At 41.6% G+C, this 20,846-nt stretch overlaps 1 protein-coding gene across 7 annotated transcripts in view; it reads left to right on the top strand.

The window, feature by feature from the left end:
• Window positions 1–20,846, top strand: part of LOC140209773 (WD repeat-containing protein 72-like) — a 360,805-nt gene that overhangs the window by 126,263 nt on the left and 213,696 nt on the right. For all 7 annotated transcript variants that reach the window (XM_072278224.1, XM_072278225.1, XM_072278229.1 and 4 more), the window contains exon 14: window positions 6,621–6,820. In XM_072278224.1, the coding sequence (XP_072134325.1) occupies window positions 6,621–6,820 (200 nt within the window). The remainder of the gene's footprint in view (window positions 1–6,620; window positions 6,821–20,846) is intronic.

Genomic DNA, 20,846 nt, shown 5'->3' with positions numbered 1-20,846 from the left:
TATTTATATGGTAACATATATGTACCTTGATTATAAATTTACTTTGAACTTTTCCAGAATGCTGTTTGTTTCATGCATTTACAGAAGTGATTTCTGAAATGATGTGGTCTTGGCAATATGATTAATTGTCATGAATCTCCCACCACCGCTGTAATTGAAAACCTTCTTCCTTCCCCCACCCCAAACTATATCACCAATCTATCAATCTTCAGCAGACTCATGGGAAATATGAATGCACTCTCTCTTCTCCCGGTGACGATCAGGTCCTGCTTGCCTTGTTATGACTCTTAATCATTTTGGGCCTTCTCAGACTTGTACCAGATTTTCTGAACTTCAGCCACACTGAAAGTCTGTGGGCAAGGGCAGAGCTTGACTGGTGCAGTTTTAATTTTTTAACTAAATCATTGTTTTACTGCATCTGCAAGGGCCTTAGTTTCCTCAGCTGTTTCCTTCAGCTCCTTGTTCCTGAGAACTCCTGGTCAGATGTTTAAAAACTGAAAAAACTAATTGGACATGAAATAGTAAAAACAACATGGCCAACTATGGTTTGAGGATGGTCAGCATCTGTGAAAATGCATCAGCAGGTTCTTGGAAGGGCACCAAATATGTTGTTCCTGGGGAAGTTGCTGGGAAGTTGAATAGCACATGATGACCATTCCTTGTAACCATTGGGTATATTTAAGGCAGAGGTTGATAGATTCTTGTTTAGTCAGGACATGTTGGGATACGGGGAGAATGGATCAGCCATGATGAAATGGCAGAATGGACTCGATGGGCCAAATAGCCCAATTCTGCTCCTAGATCTTATGGTCTCATGGAGCAAGTTGTACTAAACAACTGAATGGACTTGCATGCGAGAAAGGGCTTGTCCTTTAGCCATTTGACTATGGTGGAGAATATAAAAGAAATTGAATAAGACAAGGGGCCATGGCAACAGAGGTCGACCAAAACAGGAAAATTGGGGATTGGTAGAATAGGGGTCAGTGCTGAATGGCATTGGTGGGATTGAGTCGAAAGTTGTTCGCTGAAAAGATAATCAGTAGGGGTGAGAGGAGGAAGGTGGTTGGTCATTAAGGTGGGGAGATGGAAGAAGGTCAGTGTCAGTGAATGAAGGTAGTCTGGTTCAAGAGAACAAAGGACCAGACAGTTGATGGAAGGGATGCCAGGTCCAATGAACAGATCAATGAGTTTTTAAGGGAGAGACACAAAACTAGAAAGGTGATTGTTGGTTTTTGAGGGAGGGACACAAGCTTAGAAGGGTGATGTTGCATATTGCTAAGAATAGTGAGATAGTGGGGGGGTTCCTGAGGGAGAACTGGCAAAGAGGTCCTACTTAAGGTATGTTTTCAGCATTTGTGGCTTCTGTCTACACGAGTGACCCATTGATCAAAGTTAAAGAAGAGGCATCTATGTACTTCGCTGGACACCACTGTACATAACTAGCTGTCAGAGGTGCAGAGAACACAGAAGAAAAATCTGCAGTTCATGAAGCAATTTCCATATTTTCAATTACATTGTATTTGTTATTGAAATTGAATTGAACATTGTAGAAAAGTGTGGAACTAAGCAAATTGGGAACAGTACTTTTTCTAACATAACTAGGATCAACTGTTTTATACACTTCTATTCAGAATCAGGCTTATTATCATTGTCTTATGTGACGTGAAATTTAATGTGTTGCTCAGCAGTACAGTGCAACGACTTTAAATTATGATAATTACAAAATAGATAAATAATGCAAAAAAGCAATAAACATGGGCTGCTCAGAAATCTGATGGCAGAGGGGAAGAAGCTGTTCCTAAATCCTTGAGTGTGGGTCTTCAGGCTCACGTCCATCCTCCCCAGTGGTGGTAACACAAAGAGGGCAAGGCCTGGATGGTGAGGTTCATTAATAATGGATGTCGCCTCTTGAAGATGTTCTTGACAGGGGCAGGGTAGTGCCCATGATGGAGCAAGCTGAGTCTACAACATTCTGTTGGTCTCTTGTGACCTGTGCATTGGGGCCTCCATTACCAGACAGAGCTGCAGCCAGTCAGAATGTACAGTACATCCATTGAAATTTGCTAGTCTTTGCTGACTTATGAAATCTCCTCAAACTCCTAATGAAGTAGTGCTGTTGGCATGCCCTCTTCATGGTTGTATCAATATATTGGGTCCAGGATAGACCTTCTGAGATGCTGACATCCAGAAACTTGAATCTACTCAAACTTTCCACCACTAACCCTTCCATGAGAGCAGGTGCTTGTTCTCCTGACTTCCCCTTCCTGAAATCCACAATCAATTCCTTTACTTGCTGATATTGAGTGCAACCTTGTTATTACAATGCCACTCACCCAGTCAATCTATCTACTCTGTGCTTCCTCATTGCTATCTGAGATTCTTCCAACAAAGCAGTGTCATCTGCAAATTTATAGATAGTGTTTGAGCTGTGCTGAGACATACAGTCATGAGTGTAGACGGAGTAGAGCAGTTGGGCTAAACACATATCCTTGAGTTGATTGTCAGGGAGGAGGAGATGTTCTCACTCATCTGTACTGACTGTGGTCACCCAGTGAGGTTACTGAGCATCCAGTTGCTGAGCGAGATACAGAGCCCAGGTTCTGAAGCTTGGTGAGTAATGCTGAGAGAACGATGGTATTGAAAGCTGAGCTCTTATTGATAAACAGCACCCTGACATTTGTTGTTGACTAGGTGCTCCAAAGTAAAGTGGAAAGCTAGTGAGGCTGTGTCCACTGTAGAGCTTTTGCAGCAGTAGGTGAATTGCGGTGGGTACAAGTCCTTGCTTAGGCAGAAATTAATTCTAGCAATAACCAACCTCTTGAAACATATCATAATGATAGATGTAAATGCTACCAATTGACAGTCATTGAGGTAGCTCCCCCTGCTCTTGTTGGGTACTGGTTCCATGCAGGTTGATTGTGCACTTCAGACTTCTTAAAATATTTTGAAAAGAAAACCTGTTCTTTTCACAAAAAAAGAAAGTGATGCAGCTTTTATAAGTTGTATTTGCTGATATTAATCATTTTCTCATTTTTAACAATATATGAAGGGCTACACAAGGAAAATATGGTGTATTTGGAGGTCTGGAATAAAAGCAGAAATTGCTGAGTATAATTAGCAAATCAGCGACTTCTTGTGAAGATTGAAATAGAGTTTATGTTTCAAGTGATGCCAATGTATCCATGGCATTCTTATTTTGGCTAGCTGTCAAATATGCTTAGAATCTGACTGAGGAACAGACAAACTCTGCCATAATGTGATCATTTTCATTGTTTTCTTGATTGAATGTCTTGTGGTGGTGGGAAAAGAAAGTGAAGTATTACTTGCTGAATATTGTCCCACTGTATCACTTGATATATAGATAATCACATTTTGATAATGCTGTGCTGCATTAAATACTGTTTAATTAAATAGATCATTTTCAAAGTTATGGGTAGAAAATTAAAAGAAATTATATTCTCTACTATTAGACTAGGGAGGTTGGCATTAAAAGGGTATCAGGATAAGGGAAAAGGAGGTGTTATGAGAAGTGCATTGATAATAATAATTCCCCAGCTTATTAAAATATACCTTTAACATAAGAATTCTGAAGCCCTTTTAACTTTTATCACTATTGACAGCTCAGCTGTTTGATTGGTGATTGAACAGTTCTATTCATAATTTGCCACATTAAATCCCATGTTGGTATCACTTGCTTCCAGTTTGAATGGGGTTTAATTGGTTCTTACCAATCCATGTAAAGGCTGTATTGTTTGCTCATAGCTCAGTCTAGACAATAGTCTTGTGCTTCTTCCCATGCCAACTTCAAGGCGAAGATGTCTCCTTTGAAGCTCACTGAACTAAATATTGCCTGCGGTATAAACTGTACAGAGCTAACATGATAATCCACCCTCATTCATACTCTGTAACTACCTCTTGTCTGCGGCTTGTATTTTGTGAATAGATTGTCTGCTCAAACTATTTGAGGGGCTCAGTGCAAAATGATATGGAGACTTAATTCCAAAGTGTAATGAACGGGAGGGTAAATTTAATAAAAAGAATAATCATCGGAAAGCAAGAGTAACTATTCATTGCATTAAAGACCCACTTTATTTTAAAAAATAACATTAACATTTTAACTCGCGACAATAGATCAGGAGTTAGGAAGTTGCGTGCACGGCATTGCAACTCTGGTGCACTTGTACGATTTGAGGGGGTTTGCTGCAAGCGAACAGAGACACTTTATCAGATCTCCTCCATCTCTGAGCTGCTCATATTGTTCCAGAACATTTGGTTCAAAATTCCGGTCCTTATCAATTTTACTAAAGAACCAGTGGCAATTATTCAGGTTTTCAAGCATATCGTTAAATGAGGAAAACATTCATCAATGCAATCATATTGATAGATGAATATTTCACTCCAGGTTAAAACCAATAGCTTAAAAGAAAATATATTATATTACCAAATGCATAACTAGGGAAATGTGATATCTCAGTGATATACTCTGTTAGCCTGAAATGGGAGATAATGCATAGAAGGAAGAGAGGAAAGGAGTTAGGGTTTAATTTTGTCATGACAACCCATTACACTCATATTTAATTTGATGTTATGTTTGAAAATAAGATGACATTGCCCATTCAGATCCTCACCATCAAAGATAGATCTACAACATTATGCCCTTTACTGGGATCAAAATGAAATACATACTCAATAGCTGACCTTACAATGGCAAGGGGTTTGTTATGTGTACTGAAAATGCAAATAGAGTTTGCTTATTCATAAATTTTTTAAAATACTTTAATTAATTCTGATTATTTATTGCATGGTCCTAATTTAAAGACGTCATCTGTCCAAAACAATATAGTTCTATGCATGATTATTCAGTGGGAAGAGAGAGCAAAGGAGTAGTCAGCATCTACTGTATGGATTCATCATGTAATACAGCATAGAAACAGACTCTTTGGTACAACGGATCCATGATTTTCATCTGAGCAAGTCCCATTTACTTGCACTTGAACTACTTCCCTCTCTTTTTCTATCCATCTGCTTCTCTTAATAAATTTTAAATGGTATAATTCAAGATTCAAGTACATTTATTATCAAAGAATGTATAAATTATAAAACCTTGAGATTTGCTTACTCACAGTTAGCCACAAAGCAGGAACCTGAAAGAGCCCAATTAAAGAAAAAAAGAATAAAATAAAAATCAAAGACCAACACTCGATGCCTAAGAAAACAGAAAAAAAAATTCAAATCATGCAAACAATTGAAGTGAACAACAGCATTCTGAACCAAAATTGAGTCCTCAGATCCGAACCCTGAAGGAGCCTGGAGTAGGCCCAAGGCCTCGGTATCAGTTCATCATATTAGCGGACACGGAACATGTACCTGCCTCTGCATTTTCCCCTGTCAGCTTGTTCCATTTGCCAACAACCCTCTGTGAAAAACATTCCCCTCTGGTCTCTTTTAACTCTTTCCCCTCTCACTTTAAATCTATGCCCTCTAGATTTATGACTACTTTCTCCTTCATTCATCTTATGTGTGTCCCTCATGATTTAACATATCTCTATAAGGTCATCTCTCAGCTGTCTATGCTCCAGTGAAAAAAGTCCCAACCTCTGCTTATAACTCACTCTCTCTGGTCCTGGATATCCATCCTCCTTGTAAATCTTTTCTTCACCCTTTCTAGCTTAATGACATCTTTCTTAAAGCTGGGCAATCATAACTGCATATAATGCTCCAAGTGTAGTCTCATTAATGTCTTGTAAGTTGCAACATAATACTGAATGTACCCGTGGAACTCAGTCTGTCAAATGTCACCGTCACTATCACCATCCTGTCTACCTATATTGCCACTAATGGAGAACTATGTACCTTTATCCCAAGATCCCTATGTTCTACAATGCTTTCCATGGCCTTGCCACTTATAACTTGCTTCTGTATTGCTAATGGAAAGATATTGAGGGACTATACACTCAATGGCTACTTTAATAGGCACACCTGTATACCTGCTCGTTAATACGAATATCTAATAGCCAATCATGTGGCAACAATTTAGTGCATAAAGACATGCAGACATTGTTAAGAGGTTCAGTTGTTGTTCAGACCAACATCGGAATGGGTAAGAAATGTGATCTAAGTGACTTTGACTGTGAAATGATTGTTGGTGCCAGATGGGGTGGTTTGTGTATCTCAGAAACTTTTGTCTCCTGGAAATTTCACACATAAGCAGTCTTTAGAGGGTTTACAGAGAATAGTGTGAGAAAACAAAAAAAATTCAGTGAGTGGAAGTTCTGTGGGCAAAATCACCTTGTTAATGAGAGAGGTCAGAGGAAGATGGCCAGAATAGTTCAAGCTGACAGGAAGGCAACAGTAACCCAAATAACCATGTGTCATAACAGCAGTGTGCAGAAGAGCAGGTCTGAACACACAGCACATTGAACCTTGAAGCGGATGGGTTACAGCAGCAGAAGACCACACCGGGTTTCACTCCTAAACCTTAAAAAAGTGGCCACTGAATGCAAGATCACGAGGTTATACAGGAAAGGTCAGTCATGATCTTACTGGATGCCAGAACAGGCATAAAGGGCTGAATAGTTAATCTCTTTTGCTTTCTCATGTCCTTATGTCCTCTTTGACAGGAACACTTGATCGACATGAGACTGGTGAGATAGCAAAGGCAATCATTGGTTCCTGTGACGATTCACCGTCTATATTCATGAATGCAATTGATTCTTTATCCATGGGAGCTAGACCTCTTGATCCAGTCAAAAAGAAGAGTTGCAAGCAATATGGATCTTTCAAATTGAGCACATCTCCAACTACTTTCCACACATCAGAGGTAACTTGCATTCTTACTATTCTGAAATGAAGATTTTACTATTTGAATCAGAAGATGAATGGCAATACATAATGCCAGGGCATTTACTAAATTCAATTAATTTCCATCTTTGGGCTTGTATTATTAGTGTCTGTTTCTTTTTGTCATATTATAGAGTTACAGTGGAAAATAGTTGGTATGCCCTGGGTAAGATTTCTACCACTATGCTGTGAGGTATTTTTTGTATTTTATCAAGTTTCTGCAAAAGCATTGTGTCCTGCCTGTAAGACTGTTTTGGCTTTGGCTAATGATAAGGAGCCATGTTGTCCAACTTAGGAATGTTGTATATCAGCGAATCAGGATTGTCTGGGTATGTGCTGTAACTCAGATTTCTGGTTTAGTAGTCTGGTTTCAGGGCTTTTGTCAGGAGCAGGGCTCAAGGGAAAATGCTGGCAGAATGCTGCCTGAAGGAGACCCCATTGTAAGAGGTGCTTTGTGCAGATAAATGGTTCCAAGGAGGAAGTGCCAATACTCCTGAGTTAGTCAGTTCATTTGTGATGGTCTTCGAGGGAAGTCTGAACTGTGGTTAGTGCCTTTCACACAGAACATGGGTTCAGTGTATGAGTATGATACACTCGACTACTTCAGAAATGAGCTCCAACGTTTATGTGCACATTGGACTGGTTTAACTGTAGTGGGCTCTTTAATCTTTCTTTCCTTTTCCTATTATCTGTTTGACAAAGTTGAAAATTGGTAAATATACTCCCTTTATAATTTTATTCTGGTTTTCAATCTGTCATTTCTTGGCAATTGATAATTGTGTGTGAGCCCTATTTAAACAGCATTCACGACAATCAATGTTCTTTAATTGGAACATCTCAACTTTTCTGCTTAGTGGAACCCAAGTCATACTGACCCTAGACGTATATTGTTGATGAAAAGTAGCCTCTCACCAGTGAGTCATGTGGCTGTTAGCAGAGTTAGCAGCGAGCCATGTTTGTTTACAAGCCCTGGTGACAGGGTTACATAGTTTTGCAAGCCATCCATACAGATCATTAACAACCATATGCACATCGAGATAGTACAAGGGAAAAACAATAACAGGATGCAGTATACAGTGCTACAATTACACTCTCAGAGTAAGTGCAGTGCAGGTAGACTATAACATGCAAGGAATATGCTGAGCTTAAGAGTTCATCATTAACAAGGCCTTTTCAAGCCCTTTACTGTGGGATAAAGCTGTCTTTGAGCCTGCTGGTTGTATGTAAATTGGAGCAAAGTAGTATTTTTCCTCATCCCAAAAGTTTGCCCAACCAACGCTCATCCAATCTCCCAGATTGCTTGCTCATCTCCCTCCCAGTCACCTTTCTTCCAACTTCCCCGCCCACAACACGCATACACACATATACACATACCAAGACTCACGACACGCTGGAGGATCTCAGCAGGTTGGGCAGCATCCGTGGAAACGATCTGTCAATGTTTCGGGCGGAACCCTTCGTCAGGACTGAAGGGGGAAGGGGCAGAGGCCCTATAAAGAAAGTGGGGGGGAGGGTGGGAAGGAGAAGGCTGGTAGGTTCCAAGTGAAAAACTAGTAAGGGGAAAGATAAAGGGGTGGGGGAGGGGAAGCAGGGAGGTGATAGGCAGGAAAGGTGAAGAAGGAATAGGGGAAAACACAATGGGTAGCAGAAGGAGGCGGAGCCATGAGGGAGGTGATAGGCAGCTGGGGGAGGGGGCAGAGTGAAATAGGGATAGAGGAGGGAGGGGGAGGGAATTACCGGAAGTTGGAGAATTCTATGTCCATACCAAGGGGCTGGAGACTACGTAGATGGTATATGAGGTGTTGCTTATCCAACCTGAGTTTAGCCTCATCATGGCAGTAGAGGAGGCCATGTATGGACATATCCGAATGGGAATGGGAAGCAGAGTTGAAGTGGGTGGCAACTGGGAGATCCTGTCTCTTGTGGCGGACGGAGCGGAGGTGCTCGACGAAGTGGTCCTCCAATTCCGGCCTGAAACATTGACTGATCATTTCCACGGATGCTGCCGGACCTGCTGAGTTCCTCCAGCGTGCTGTGAGTGTTGCTTTCACCCCGGCATCTGCAGAGTATTTTGTGTTTACACATACCAAGATCCTGCACCAAGGCACTTCTTAGGCATGCTCAACAATTTTGTCCCTTCTAATCTATTAATGCTGAGGTAATCACAGTTAATGACAGTTAGTGAGTAGTGGTGTTCCACAGGGGGAGGTGTTGAGTGCTTCTCTTCATGTTACACATCAATGATTTGGATGATAGAATTGAAGATTATATGGCCAACTTTGTGGATGATAAAAAGATAATGGAGGGCCAGGTAATGTGGAAGAAGCTTGTAGTCTACAGAAGGATTTAAATTAGGAGAACAGGCCAAGCAATGGCACATGGTAAATATTTTAGGAAAGTGTATGGTCATGCACTTTCATTTAAGGAATAAGGTGTAGACTATTTTTTAAACGGGGAGAAAATTCAGAAATGAGGTGCAAAGGGATCTGGGAGTCTCTGTGCAGGATTCCCTAAAGGTTAGCTTACAGGTTGAGTGGTGGCAAGAAAAGCAAATGCAATTTTAGTATTCATTTTGAGAGGATTAGAATATAAAAGCAAGGTTGAATGCTGAGGCTTTATAAGGCATTACTCAGGCTGCACTTAAGAGTGTTGTAAGCAGTTTTGAGTCCCTCATCTAAGTTAGGACATGCTGGCATTGGAAAGAATCCAGTGTCGGTTCACAAAAATGATCCTGGGAATGAAAAGGTTAACATATGAGTAAGGTTTGATGTCTCTGGGCCTAAATATGCTGGAGTTTACGAGGGGAGATCTCATTGAAATCTATTGAATCTTGAAAGCCCCAGATTGAGTGGATGTGGAAAAGTGTAGGTGAATTAGAAAAGGTGGTGGAATTGGTGTTAGACGAACCCTCTGGCACTGAAAATGTACTTTTAAACCTAAAATGTTGTTTCATTCCTTCAATTGTAATTATTATCAGAAATTCTTAAAAATTGTTAGGTATCTGCCTTCTAACCTAGTTACCTTTCCTTCTATTTTGCTTGTTGTCTGAGATATGACACTGAATTAAATACTCTCATTCACCCTTCCTGGTTCAGATATTGTACCTCAGTGAGGACTCTTAAGTCTTGTTTTTTATAGGAACAGACAATTGATGCTGAAACCAGAGTTTAATCATTATAGAATACATTTTTCTTTATTTGGCTATGGGATGGCTGCAGGCACAGTGTTTAAAACCAACTCTCCACCCGAAAAATCTGTGGTAAGCATAACGAATGGTAATTGCCATTGATTTGCCTGTGAGTGAAAAGTCTGGGTTATGAAGCACTGCTAAGAGTTTCCTTCATCTGTCCTTTAAAATATTTATTTAAGTTGTATCTGAACTGCACACAGCAAATTATGATACATAGCAATTGCACCATACTTCTATTTTATTAGCTGATTAGCCTATGGCATTGGCCATTGTAAATCAGAATACATGTGAGCAGGTGACTTGTACTATCAAATACCACCGAAATGTAAATGTGTGAATATTTACGGCAAAAGTATACAATAGTTCCTGTGACGAGGGGCCTAGGCGAAGATGGTTGAACCGAAGTGCTGGAGTATCGGGGCTGGAATCGAGACACGATGCGAGACAGAAACAAGAGATGTTCTCTCAGAGGTGTGCATCTCTTTTGCTACTAGTGCGCAAGGAAATTTAAACGACGCAAAAAGGTTGTCACCCTCTACCTCGGTGGCACGTTAAGCATATTTCATGATCGTACACAATCACACTTCCTTTACCAGTTTCTGATGTGGAAAGTGTTGACAACATGGATTTTGCGATGATTTGTCTGCAGATTTTAGAACTGGATTATTTATACTGTTATTACTGAAGAAATAATTTCGTGCACAGATTGCACAGCACAAGATTTTTGCGCACCCTGGTCATTACAAATGAAAGGGAACATTGGAAACGAGAACAGAATGCTAAACTGGGTTAAAGATGACAGTCCATATAGAGCTGACAATTGTGCACCAAACCTCCGTTCAGGTACTCCTTAGATATTGAATCCTGGTGCCAAATCATGGCTGCCAATTAGCAAGATGGTCCGGAGTCTTTAAAGGGGCCATTCCAGCTATCCATATTCTGGAAAGTTAGAGTGTCTAAACACTGGAAGCTGGCATAGTTGGGTGTGTATTGCAACAAGTTCTGAATTCAAATAATTATTGAGTCTGTTACAGTTTGTTCGATCATATACTTAAAGTGTTAAATTACAAGGATCATTCTGAGTAGAATATAAGAAATTTTGGAAATTGAAAATTGCAAAGTGGTCATCTCAGAAAGTGGTCAAGGCATCCATGCATTTATGTGAGCCTCTTTCCTACCCTTTCACATCTAATGTCATCAATGCATCCGTTTATTCTGTCTTGTATTTGTCTTGGTTCTTCTTGAATGGGTTTTTTGGAAACTACCTTAGGTAACTCCTTGTGGTAGTAAATTCCCCATTCTAACCCCCTCTAGGTGAACATTCTCAAGAATTATTTATTAGAATGATTAATTTATTAATTGTTGGCAGCACAGTAGTGGTTAGCGTAATGCTTTACAGCACCAGCAATCAGTGTTCAATTCCCACCACAGTCTTCTGGGATTTGTACATTTCCCCCATCGCTGCATGCTCCAGTTTCTTTCCACATTCCAAAGAAGTATGGACTGGGTATGAACTTTGTGGGCAAGCTATGTGCATGTGGGAAGCACGATAGTACTTGTGGTCTCCCCCCAGCACATCCTTGGACTCTACTGGCCACTGACGCAAATGACGCACATTTCACTGTATATTTTGATGTATATGTGATAAATAAAGCTAATCTAATCTAATTTCTGTATGCACATTAGAAGCACCAGAGAAATATATTGTAGTCTTTGCGGGAGGAGAAGATAGCTGCGCGAAGCAGCTCGCAGCGGCCACTCCGGTGGTGATGTCTGTTATTTGTCAAGTAGGATGCCGTGCACAATCCTGATTTGATGGAGATGGATGTGAGAGCACGGAGGAACATCTGGTGAAACTTCTGAAATGCCTGCTTCACTGCCGCTGCTACTGTGACCCAGAATCTCCGGAGGGGAAGGCCCGGAGTCCTCAGCTTTGCTTGTTGCTCAGCGGCTGGGGTGGGGTCAAAGCCCTTGGCAGAGTATGGCGCTCAGAGAGGCTGTGTTGGAGGGGCTGGTCGGAGGCTCAAAGTTTTCAGACGGACTCAGAGTCCACTGTGGCCCAGTGCTTCCAATGGTGCTGTATCGGTGAGTTGGCGGTGCTTGGAGGTTCATGGTGGGGAGAGTTTCTCCCTTCTGCCGCCTGCGTGAGATGATGAGTGTATCGGGACTTTGAGACTTTTTTTTTACTGTGCCCATAGTCCGCTCTTTATCAAATTATGGTATTGCTTTGCACTGTTGTAACTATATGTTATAATTATGTGCTTTTGTCAGTTTTACTCTTGGTTTGTCCTGTGTTTTCTTGTGATATCATTCTGGAGGAATGTTGTATCATTTTTTAATGCATGCATTTCTAAATGACAATAAACGAGGACTGAGTGTCCTCATAATCTAATCTTCAAAAAATGCTGAAGATCTATTGCTAACTAACCTACTGTGCCTTGATTTATAGTGCAACACTGTTGTAGAGCAGAAGAATTTAAGTAAAAGGAACCTAAGTGAATCAAGCATCTCTCAAGTGTGCACTGTTATTCAGTAAGATTATGGATGAACTTGTGCATTAACTTTGTGTGCAGAAGATATATTGATCTCCAAACCAAATGTACTCACACTGGCTGAGCATTCACAGCACCATGGAGTTAAGAACTTCAGATGTTCACATTTCCCTAGGTGAAAACATTTGCCCGCTCATCAGTCTTAACTGACCAGATACTTTTTCTGATACCGTGGTCCTTAGTTGTAAACCCTTCACCTAACAGAAATAAGCTCTTGGCATTTATGTCATCAAGCCCTTAAGTAATTTTATATGTTTCAGAGAGAGCACTTCTCATTCTTCTGAGTTCCAGAGAATATAGGTGTATTCAGAGAGCAGCCTTCTCATCTCAGGAATCAATGAACATTCAAGTCGCTATCTTCAAAACAAATGATGCACAATTGAAGTCCAAATTAGGAGACCAAAACGTTCCTTGAATTAGGAGACCAGAACTATACACAGTAATCCAGGTTTGCACTCAAAGACCAATATAACTGTGCTAAAATCTCCTCGTTTTTTATGTCACAGTCTCCCTTCTTATGCAGGCTAACATGCTATTTGTCATGTTAATTGCTTTCTGGATCTGCACATTAACGTTCCTATTTTGAGCTGCTGAATGCATAATTTTTTATTAAGGTTTCAGATTTATGATGATTGAGTGAACTAATTTGTTAGGCATCATGGGATTATTAGTGGTACTTTTAGGTTCAATTTATGTTTTTAAGCAAAATGCAAATCTGGCTTTCATAGGCTTGTGTAGTTACATATTATGCTATACTTTACAAATCTATAATGTCACAGCTATGTGAAATTATAATTTGTGGTAATGTTTACATAGAACATAGAACTCCATCACATAGCACAGACCCTTCAGCTTATGTGCTCCTCAGTGCCCTACCATTCACTGTGTAAGTTTTACCCTGGTTTGTCATTTCAGTGGATCTCATTGAATTGCATGGTGAATAGAAATCCATTCTGGCAAAATAATGATTGCTGGGGTCAGAAATATCCTTTGAAACTGAGGCTGGGTTAAAATGAGGTATACTGACCACTATCAAAAAGGAAAAAAAATCCCAAAATCTCACCATCTAGACACAGGGGTTCCCAGCCTTTTATAATGGAGCCTTACCATTATGTAATTGAGAGGTCTGTGAACACCAGGTTGGGAACCACTGACAGAGAATGTTGTACAGTCGACATTTCGGGCCAAGACCCATCATCAGGTCCTGATGAAGAACCTCAACCCAAAACATCAACCATCCTCTTTTCCATAGATGCTGCCTGGCCTTTTGAAATCCTCCAGCATTTTCTGTGTGTTACTTGGATTTCCAACATCTTCAGATTTTCTTCTGCTAGAGCATATAGTGTCCATTTGATATCAAATGTTGATATCAGTCTCTGCTTTAAACAATACATAAATCTGGCATTACCTGCAAAGCGTAGCACATGTAAGGCTACCAAACAAGCCAACCACTGCTTTTAAGAAAGCCGCAAGGCACAAAATAATCAGTCTCATTGTGTTCCAGTATCTTCATTCCAAGTGATCGTGAACTTGTGAAATCTGATCTGAAAAAGAATGCGCAAACACAATTTGTTTAGATATTGATTTGTTGGCATTATTATTTCCAATGTCAGGCACAGCAGTGGGCTTGTGTAGGCAGCTGCATGTCAGTGGTGCTAGTGTGAGCTTGTATTAACCTGAAATTAAAGACTCCAAAGTTTAAAGAAAGCAAAGGAGTAGAACAGGTGACAAATGTTCCTCAAACCTCAAAAGACAGTTCACCCAATTGGTCCTCATGAATGTTCTTGACCCAAAACCTCAACTGCTTATTTCCCTCCATAGATGTTGTCTGACTTTCTGGGTTCCTTCAGCATTTTGTGTGTGTTGCTTAAGACTTCCAGCATCTACAGAATCCTGTAATGTCTGAAACCACTCATTTTGCACTTTGATACATTAGTGGGAGCTGAGACATGGTTGAGTAGAAAAGAAACCCTGTGCATAATCATGAGATCACATGCAAGTGAGACTGTGGTTCAGTAAATAAAGTCCTGGTTGAAGACTCCTGACATGAAGACAAGTCAAAGTGAGCTTGGCATCCACTCCATATATTGGTGAAGTTTCACATGTGGGTGATCAGCTAAAATTGGCCATTGTCTGTACAGGTTGATTCCTTGCCCCATTCCTGTATCAAATGGTACATTTCTAATTGCCTCTACAATTTGTGCCAGGTCCCTATAAGCTTTCCTTTGGACTACACTGGTGAGGCCGAGAGGGGGATCTTGACGATTGACATCTCAGGATCTCCAAACATTCCAGCCAGGCTTGTGATAATTATCATCACCCATTGTCTTTCAAGACAGAAAGATGCCAACCACAGAAGCATTATATGGGAAATAATAAGGTTATCTGCAGAAATCCTTGAACATATCCCAGGAAGTCTGGTAATTTGCTTCATGCTACTTGATGGTTCATTTCTTCCCCCCATTTTTTTTGTTTTGAGGTGCTGCATACACAATGCTGAAGAAATTTAGGAGGTCAGGCAGCATCAATGCAAATGATTAAACGGTCGACATTGTGGACCAAGACCCTTCATCAGGTCTGGAAAGGAAGGTAGAAGAAGCCAGAATTAGAAGGTGGAGGAGGAGAGGAAGGAGATACGAACTAGAAGGCGATAGGTGAAACCAGGTGGGTGAGTGTGTAGGATCCATAAAAAGCTGGGAATTGATAGGTGGAAAAGGTTCTGGAGAAGAAAAGAACCTGATGGGAGAATGGGAAGGAGGAGGCGCACCAGGGGGTGGTGATAGACAATTGAGAAGAGAAGAGGTATGAGGGTGGCCAGAGATTGGAATTGAAGAAGAGGGAAGGGGTAGAGTGGCCTCATTGTGGCAATAGAGGAAGCCATGGATTGGCATGTGGGAATGGGAACTGATATTGAAGTGGTTGGTCACAACAAAATCCTGCTTTTTCCGGTTGGAGCCAAGATGCTCAACAAAGTGGTCCCCCCAGTCTATGTTGGGTCTCACCAATGTAGCAAGGACCACCGGATACAAAAACAGTTAGTTTCCCCAAGCAGTAAGTCTGATCAACACCTCCACCCACTAACCTACCACACTACACCACCCCCACCATTAGCAGAATATCACTTCCAGTCAATCACATTACATACAGGCACTCCTGTACCTAGTGTCACTTTACGTATATATAATCAATCTATGCATGTAAGCTATCATGAATTTATATTTATTGTGTTTTTTAATATATTATTGTGTTCTTTATCTCAGTGTGTTTCTTGTATGCTGCATTGGATCTAGAGTAAAAATTACTTCATTCTCCTTTACACTTGTGTACTGCAAATGAAATTAAATAATCTTGAGTATTAAGGAGCTCCTTTCACTCATCATAAGCAACTAGACTAGTGCATAAACCCCTCTTTCATTGCTTGTTCCTACTCTTGTCTGAAACCATTTCCCCAACAATTGGCTCGAAACACAAAGGAGAAAACTTTGATTTCACGCTGTGTTGACTTTTTCAACTCTGCCTTTGTTGGCACGTGTGCTGTTGCAGTCTCTATTGTTGGGCATAGTGGTAGTGGAGAGATTTTTGAAAAGTGTAACAAATTTGGTTGAATTACAGTGGCAGTGCTTCCATATTATTGTTGTGACTTGGCTTGAATAATTTTTTTTGCTGGATTTTAAAAGTGGGTGTTTGAGGTAGCCAGTCAATTCATTTGTGAAAATATGGGACCTGTTTAATACTTTGCTGGGCAGTAAAATGTGTCTTCTTGCGTAGGCTGAGCTTCGACTGAAGTGAAGTCGATGGATTTTGTGGTGAAGCACTATTTGAATAGCATGTTGAGAGAATACTTATAGTCCACTTGTCAGGAGCTCTTGTTGTAAATGGTGCAATTTGACTCCAGCTGTTAAACAGCGTCTTTGACAACAACCAAATAGTGAGGAGATGGTTTGCTGCACCACAAAAAAAATCAATATTTGGTTCTTGTACTCGGCAACCTGCTTTTTGTTGTGATGATTTATAGAAGAAAATCTTTCATTTTCCGTAGGAATGTTTTGTAATTGTATGATTTTGTACTCGTGCTCTAATTTTATCATTGAATTAAACCCCTTGCTGGGCCTTTCTACTACAGTGTGGTTTCCACTGATGTTTAGAATCTCAGCTCTGGTGTAACATATGGTTGCTGCCTCAGCAATTCTTGCAACTAAGAATGCTCTAGTTCCTAGTGAGTACGTTTAAGGATAAAGAAAAATTGTGAATGCAAAGCTAAAAAAAATACTTTAAATTAGAAAGGTATACAATGGATTCTGGTTAAGTAGGACTCATCGGGACCAGTTCATTTTGGCCCAGTTAAGGAGTTGCCCCTATTAGCTGATGTTTCATGGAAATAGTTAAAAAGGTATCATAAAGACAAACTGAGTAATAAATTAGCTGTTTAAATAAAATAAGGAACAAAGTAGAATATTACCAATACTACTGCAGTGCTATAAAACTATGTATCAGTTCCTAATACTTAACGATGGAGGAATTCACCCTTGTCGTGTTATTGTGACTGTAAATGAACAAAATCAGCGCAAACACCAAGTGCAGATAATGGAATGCCTTCATACAATACTGTTGACAATTGAAAGATCCAAATCTTCTTTTTAATTGTAACATTCAAGATGATTATGGGTATCTTCAAATTCTTCATAGTTCCTAATTTGTTGAAGTTGTGAAATGTTTCATTTTCACTCCCAGCCATTTCAGGCATCTCCAAGCCTGAATGCTTGAGACTGCAGTGAGCAGAACAGTTCTGAATTGTCTTACTGCTTATTTTTAACCAACTATCACTGACAGAAATATCTGCTTTTTGAAGACAAAAACGCGCAACTGATGCTATTTAAAAACTGTGCGCTCAAAAATGTGTAATGTCTAACGGCTACTTAGAAACTATTCAGCAACAATTTCCTGACCCGATTTAGTAACATATTGTCCCAAATAAACAAAGGGCTTCCTGGCTATTTTCTTCATTAGGTTTTGTTCTTCAGGAGTTGTGCCAAATAAGTAGCTATCTTGATTAATCGAAGGCCCAATTAACTGGAATCCACTGTATTTCCACATTAAACTTCAGCACTATCTCTTTAAAACTGATGATTATACTGAAGAACCAGTAAGACCTTTTGCAGTGCCATGGTGAGTAAGGAAGGTAAATGTTTGCTTTTACTTGCCTCAAGTTTTGTAACATGTTGGTGAGGCCTAGTTTGGAGTATTGTGTGCAGCTTTGGTCACCTACCTACGGGAAAATTTACAAGGATGTTGCCGGGTCTGAATGACGGAAATTATAAGGAAGGATTCAATGGGTTAGGACTTTATTCCTTGGAATGTAGAAGATTGAGAGGAGATTTGATAGAGGTATTCAAGATTATGAGGAGTATAGACGAGGTAAATGCAAGTAGGCCTTTTTCACTGAGGTTAGGTGGGACTCCAACCAGAGGTCATTGGTTAAGAGTAAAAAGTGAAAAGTTTAAGGGGAACATGAGGGGAAACTCCTTCACTCAGAAGGTCATGAGGGTGTAGAATGAACTGCCAACACAAGTCTTGCTTGCGAGCTCAAATTCAACTTCTAAGAGAAGTTTGGATAGCCACATGAATGGCAGGGATATGAAGGGGAATGGTCCTGGTACAGATCGATGACAGTAGACAGTTTTAAGTGCTTGGGCATGGACTAGATGGGCCAAAGCGCCTTTTTCTGTGCTGTACCTTTCTACGACTCTATGACTCTAACCGCAATGCAAAATTGCAAATTATAATTTCAGTGCATTAGCAGGAATTCTCACACTCATATGTTAAATATTAACAATATTATGTTAAAGTTTTATCACAGGTGCTATTTTCAGGTATTTCAAAGCCAGGGAATAACTGTAATAATTTACACTGCAGTTCCAATCTGCAAGAGATCAGTTTTATAAATTCATACCGAATCTGCCAACTATTCAATCTCCTTTGTGCGAGAATGCGTAGTGAATTTATTGTTGGTTGTTATCGCTTACTTCCCTGGTGTAAGCTTTTGACTTATTGGTACCACTCCTTCTTCTGAGTGCAAAGTGAAGGGTTTGGGCCCCACTTCAGACCCCCAGCTCGATGATCCTATCTGGACAGAGTGAGCACTTGTTCTCTGTTAGTATTCCGGAGTCAGGAGGGATAAGCTGGAATGCCAGCCTACTGAGTCTGTTGAGGATGGTTTGAGGGTACGAAAGGCTGGCCCTGCCTGCACCCCGCTACACCTAATCTCAATGTGGACAAACACCCGTGGGGCTCTTTAGCCTTGCCTGCAGCCCTCCTAGGGGATGCAACTCTATTAAATGCCTTGAAGATGGCAATAAGAAGCCAGCTCTGGTACCCTATGCTAATGTGGACAAAGAATCTCCTGAAAGAAAATGAAGTACAAATACTAGACTCATTATGGTTTCGGAAAAAAAATCCTCTCCAAGTACTTCAAATGCTAGTTATCTCTCAACTCACAGTGGCCGGTAACATGCATAGTCATGAACCAGCCCATGCTAGTTTTATTATTTGACACAATGGCCATGAAATAGTGTGGGCTCTGGAGAGATGAATTAACCCAGAGGCAGGCCGGCAGATGTGTTTTTATGAGGGCTTACAACTTCCATACTCTTCAGTGCTTGAGAACGATGACTTCACTGTGGTGTTTCTGATGGAGAATAATGGTGCAGGCAAAGGGAGAAAGTAGCATGCATGGAGGAGTGAGGAGGGTCTGCCTGGTGTGTATGTGAGGATGGAGGAGTGAGGAGGGTCTGTCAGGTGAGTATGTGAGGATGGAGGGGTTATCTGGTGTGTATGTGAGGATGGAGGAGTGAGGAGGGGGTGTCTGGTGTGTATGTGAGGATTGAAGAGTGAGGAGGGGGTGTCTGGTGTGTATGTGAGGACGGAGGAGTGAGGAGGGGGTGTCTGGTGTGTATGTGAGGATGGAGGAGTGAGGAGGGGGTGTCTGGTGTGTATGTGAGGATGGAGGAGTGAGGAGGGGGTGTCTGGTGTGTATGTGAGGACGGAGGAGTGAGGAGGGGGTGTCTGGTGTGTATGTGAGGACGGAGGAGTGAGGGGGGGTGTCTGGTATGTATGTGAGGATGGAAGAGTGAGGAGGGAGTGTCTGGTGTGTATGTGAGGATGGAGGAGTGAGGAGGGGGTGTCTGGTTTGTATGTGAAGATGGAGGAGTGAGGAGGGAGTGTCTGGTGTGTATGTGAGGATGGAGGAGGGAGGAGGGAGTGTCTGATGTGTATGTGAGGATGGAGGAGTGAGGAGGGAGTGTCTGGTGTGTATGTGAGGATGGAGGAGTGAGGAGGGGGTGTCTGGTGTGTACATGAGGATGAAAGAGGAGAAGAGGGACTGTCAGGTGTGTATATGAGGATGGAGGAGTGAGGAGGGGGTGTCTGGTGTGTATGTGAGGATGGAGGAGTGAGGAGGGGGTGTCTGGTGTGTATGTGAGGATGGAGGAGTGAGGAGGGGGTGTCTGGTGTGTATGTGAGGACGGAGGAGTGAGGAGGGGGTGTCTGGTGTGTATGTGAGGACGGAGGAGTGAGGGGGGTGTCTGGTATGTATGTGAGGATGGAAGAGTGAGGAGGGGGTGTCTGGTGTGTATGTGAGGATGGAGGAGTGAGGAGGGGGTGTCTGGTTTGTATGTGAAGATGGAGGAGTGAGGAGGGAGTGTCTGGTGTGTATGTGAGGATGGAGGAGGGAGGAGGGAGTGTCTGATGTGTATGTGAGGATGGAGGAGTGAGGAGGGAGTGTCTGGTGTGTATGTGAGGATGGAGGAGTGAGGAGGGGGTGTCTGGTGTGTACATGAGGATGAAAGAGGAGAAGAGGGACTGTCAGGTGTGTATATGAGGATGGAGGAGTGAGGAGGGGGTGTCTGGTGTGTATGTGAGGATGGAGGAGTGAGGAGGGGGTGTCTTGTGTGTATGTGAGGATGGAGGAGTGAGGAGGGGGGTGTCTGGTGTGTATGTGAGGATGGAGGAGTGAGGAGGGGGTGTCTGGAGTGTATGTGAGGATGGAGGAGTGAGGAGGGGGTGTCTGGTGTGTATGTGAGGATGGAGGAGTGAGGAGGGGGTGTCTGGTGTGTATGTGAGGATGGAGGGGTGAGGAGGGGTTGTCTGGTGTGTATGTGAGGATGGAGGAGGGAGGAGGGGGTGTCTGGTGTGTATGTGAGGATGGAGGAGTGAGGGGGGTGTCTGGTGTGTATGTGAGGATGGAGGAGGGAGGAGGGGGTGTCTGG

Source organism: Mobula birostris, chromosome 14, assembly GCF_030028105.1.
Source record: "Mobula birostris isolate sMobBir1 chromosome 14, sMobBir1.hap1, whole genome shotgun sequence".
NCBI lineage: Eukaryota > Metazoa > Chordata > Chondrichthyes > Myliobatiformes > Myliobatidae > Mobula > Mobula birostris.
Note: the sequence above shows the minus strand (reverse complement) of the source record. Positions and strands in the feature narration are given on the sequence as shown.